A 2,507-nucleotide genomic window follows, 5' to 3' on the forward strand; every position below is an offset into this window, starting at 1 on the left:
AAGGCAGGGGCACTCCACCCCTACTCAACTGGCCAGGGCACTGCCCCTCCTGTGGCACAGGACCACCACCGCTGTACCAAGTAGAAAATAAAGCCATAATGAGTCTATGCTTTGGTATGTAACCATCCCCTTCCCCTCAGTTCCCCCTGCATTCCCCCCAAACCATTATCTGTAAAACTCGTCAAATAAAATCTCTAGTGTGCCTTTATATTGTTCCTTGAATCTTTTCTTCCCCAGTGCCTCCCTTGCCCCCCTCTCCCTGGCAGGATTCGGGGAGGTGCCTTGCTTGAGCCCCACCAGTTACAGCTTCTGCTGTCCTGACTGGATCCTGCTGCAAGCCGGCTCGCGCAGAGTGACCTTGCCTGGAGTCCAGGAAGTACAACCTGTCCTTCACTAGCGTGGGGTCGAAGCCCTGCTTCCGCAGCTCCGTCTTCTGGAACTTGTAAGTGCCTGGAGCGGGGAGAGAAGAAGGAATGAGGGATCACTGGCTGCGCACACTCCCATCCCCACCACACCTGTGCTGCCCTAGACCCAGCCTTGCACCCCCATGCCTCCAAACCACCAGACGAACCGGCTAGGGGCTCTGTGGGGCAGAGGGGCTCCATCCTGACCCTACTGCAGATTGGTCTGCGTCATCAAGTTTCCCCTGCCAGGCTTCCCCCAGCTCTGTGCCCAGTGTGAGTGCGCACGCCGTGGCTCACTTGTCTTGGAGACTTCGTGCAGGAACCGCAAGAAGACGGGACGCGCGTACAGTGGCAGGGTCTTTTTCAGCTTGCTGGCAAAGTCTTCTAGGTCACAGGAGTTCTCTGGGTCAGCGATGGCTGCCATTCCTGCCTTCCCTTCAATCCCTAAGAGTCAGAGAAGAAGGAAGAACACTCAGACACACTGTCCCTGTAGCATCATCTTCCTCTGCCCCGCACCAGCAAGGCCTCTGGCACAGACCCTGCTTTGCACAGAAGCGCTGGCATGTCCAGCTGTGTCACCACCCTGTGGCTAAGGCTACCAGCGACACCCTGCGGTCACCATCACCTCCTCCCAGAGGAAGCACTTCCAGCCTGTCCAGAAAGAACACAGGGTCCTTCCAAACCAACCGGAATCAGACCAAAGCTTGAGAGAAGGAGGGAACCCTCTCGTTCTGCTAGGCACATCCCCAGTGGCCTCTTCCCAGCTTGCCCATGGGGAGCCTCGGTCCAGCCTCTTGCAAAAGGACACGTGGATCTGGACATGCAGGACACGCTCACATTCAAGTGCTGGAGGCCTGCCTGCCTCCCCTGATCATCCTCTTCCCTCTCAGCTACCTGGGATCTCCACCCCATAAACCACCACATCTGTCAGGTTGAGGATTCGGCTCAGTGTCCCCTCCACCTCTGTGGTGGAGACATTCTCCCCCTTCCAGCGGAATGTGTCTCCAGTGCGGTCCCGGAAGTACATGTAGCCGTATTTGTCCATCACCAGGACATCCCCTACAGGAAAGTGAGGAATAAGCAAAAAATTAGGTGTCAGAAGGGCTAGGAGCAACCCTGGAGCATCTCAGGGCAGTGCCTCTAGCCTGGGACAGCTCCCACGCCCACCCAGGTATCCTTCTCCTCCACTCTCAGTGGACAGAAGGGCCCTACTTGCCTCACCTGTGAGATAGGCAGTATCCCCTTTTGTAAACACGTCCCTGGCGATTTTCTTGTTGGTGGCTGACTGATTCAGGTAGCCATCAAAGTGCTGCAAGGGGTTGCTTTTGACAATGCGGCCCACCAGCTGCCCCGGCTCCCCTGCAGGGAGAAAAGAGAGAATGAAGGGGGAAAGCAACCACCCGCATGCCAGCAAAAAGGGTGTCTAATGGGGTTGGTGGGGTTTAACTGAGCGGAGACTCAAACCTAGGTAAATTATCTTGGAAGTACTGGGAAAGACTCGCACAGGGCTGAGGAGACTCATCCCTGTGGTTGCCCTCACCTGGTTTGCAGCAGATACAGAGACCATCTGGCCCCCGGATCAGCTCCATGGTGTCTTCGTCCACCGATGGGGTACACACCTGGCAGGATCCTGCTGTTGAAGCCGCATGACCCAACCTAGAACAGAAAGGGCTCAGAGCCATGGGTAGCAGGGACATCTCTCCTACCCCAAGCCCGCTGCCCATGCACATCCAGGATACCACAGAGTTGGCAGTGCGTAACAACAGCCCAAACCCCTCCAGGTGGATGGCAACCCACACCAAGCCTCTTGGAGCAAGAAACCAGGAGCAAACAGCTCGTCTGGATTTCCAACCCTGCCCAGGCCAGCAGGCACCCTCTGGGACATGGGGAGGGTGGTAGGGCCTTACATTATTATCAAAGTTTCCCAGGCTGCAGTTGCACTCGGTGGCCCCGTAGAACTCGGCCACCTGGGCAATGCCGAAGCGAGCCATGAACTCCCGCCAGATGGAGGCACGTAGCCCGTTGCCCAGTGCCATGCGCACCCGGTGCTGCCGCTCCACCTCCTGATACGGCTGGGGGGGGGGGGGGGGGCCGGGCCCCCCC

The 2,507-nt window shown here is 57.6% G+C and overlaps 1 protein-coding gene across 1 annotated transcript in view; it reads right to left on the reverse strand.

Annotated features, from left to right (window-relative positions):
- Positions 1-300: 300 nt before the first annotated feature.
- Positions 301-2,507, reverse strand: part of SLC27A4 (solute carrier family 27 (fatty acid transporter), member 4) — a 6,010-nt gene continuing 3,803 nt past the window's right edge. The window contains 8 exon segments of the mRNA XM_009695344.1: positions 301-352; positions 354-450; positions 702-848; positions 1,299-1,463; positions 1,626-1,763; positions 1,945-2,009; positions 2,011-2,060; positions 2,312-2,481. Coding sequence (XP_009693646.1) covers positions 301-352; positions 354-450; positions 702-848; positions 1,299-1,463; positions 1,626-1,763; positions 1,945-2,009; positions 2,011-2,060; positions 2,312-2,481 — 884 coding nt within the window.

The sequence above is a fragment of the Cariama cristata genome, unplaced genomic scaffold (assembly GCF_000690535.1).
Source record: "Cariama cristata isolate BGI_N322 unplaced genomic scaffold, ASM69053v1 scaffold31552, whole genome shotgun sequence".
Taxonomy (NCBI): domain Eukaryota; kingdom Metazoa; phylum Chordata; class Aves; order Cariamiformes; family Cariamidae; genus Cariama; species Cariama cristata.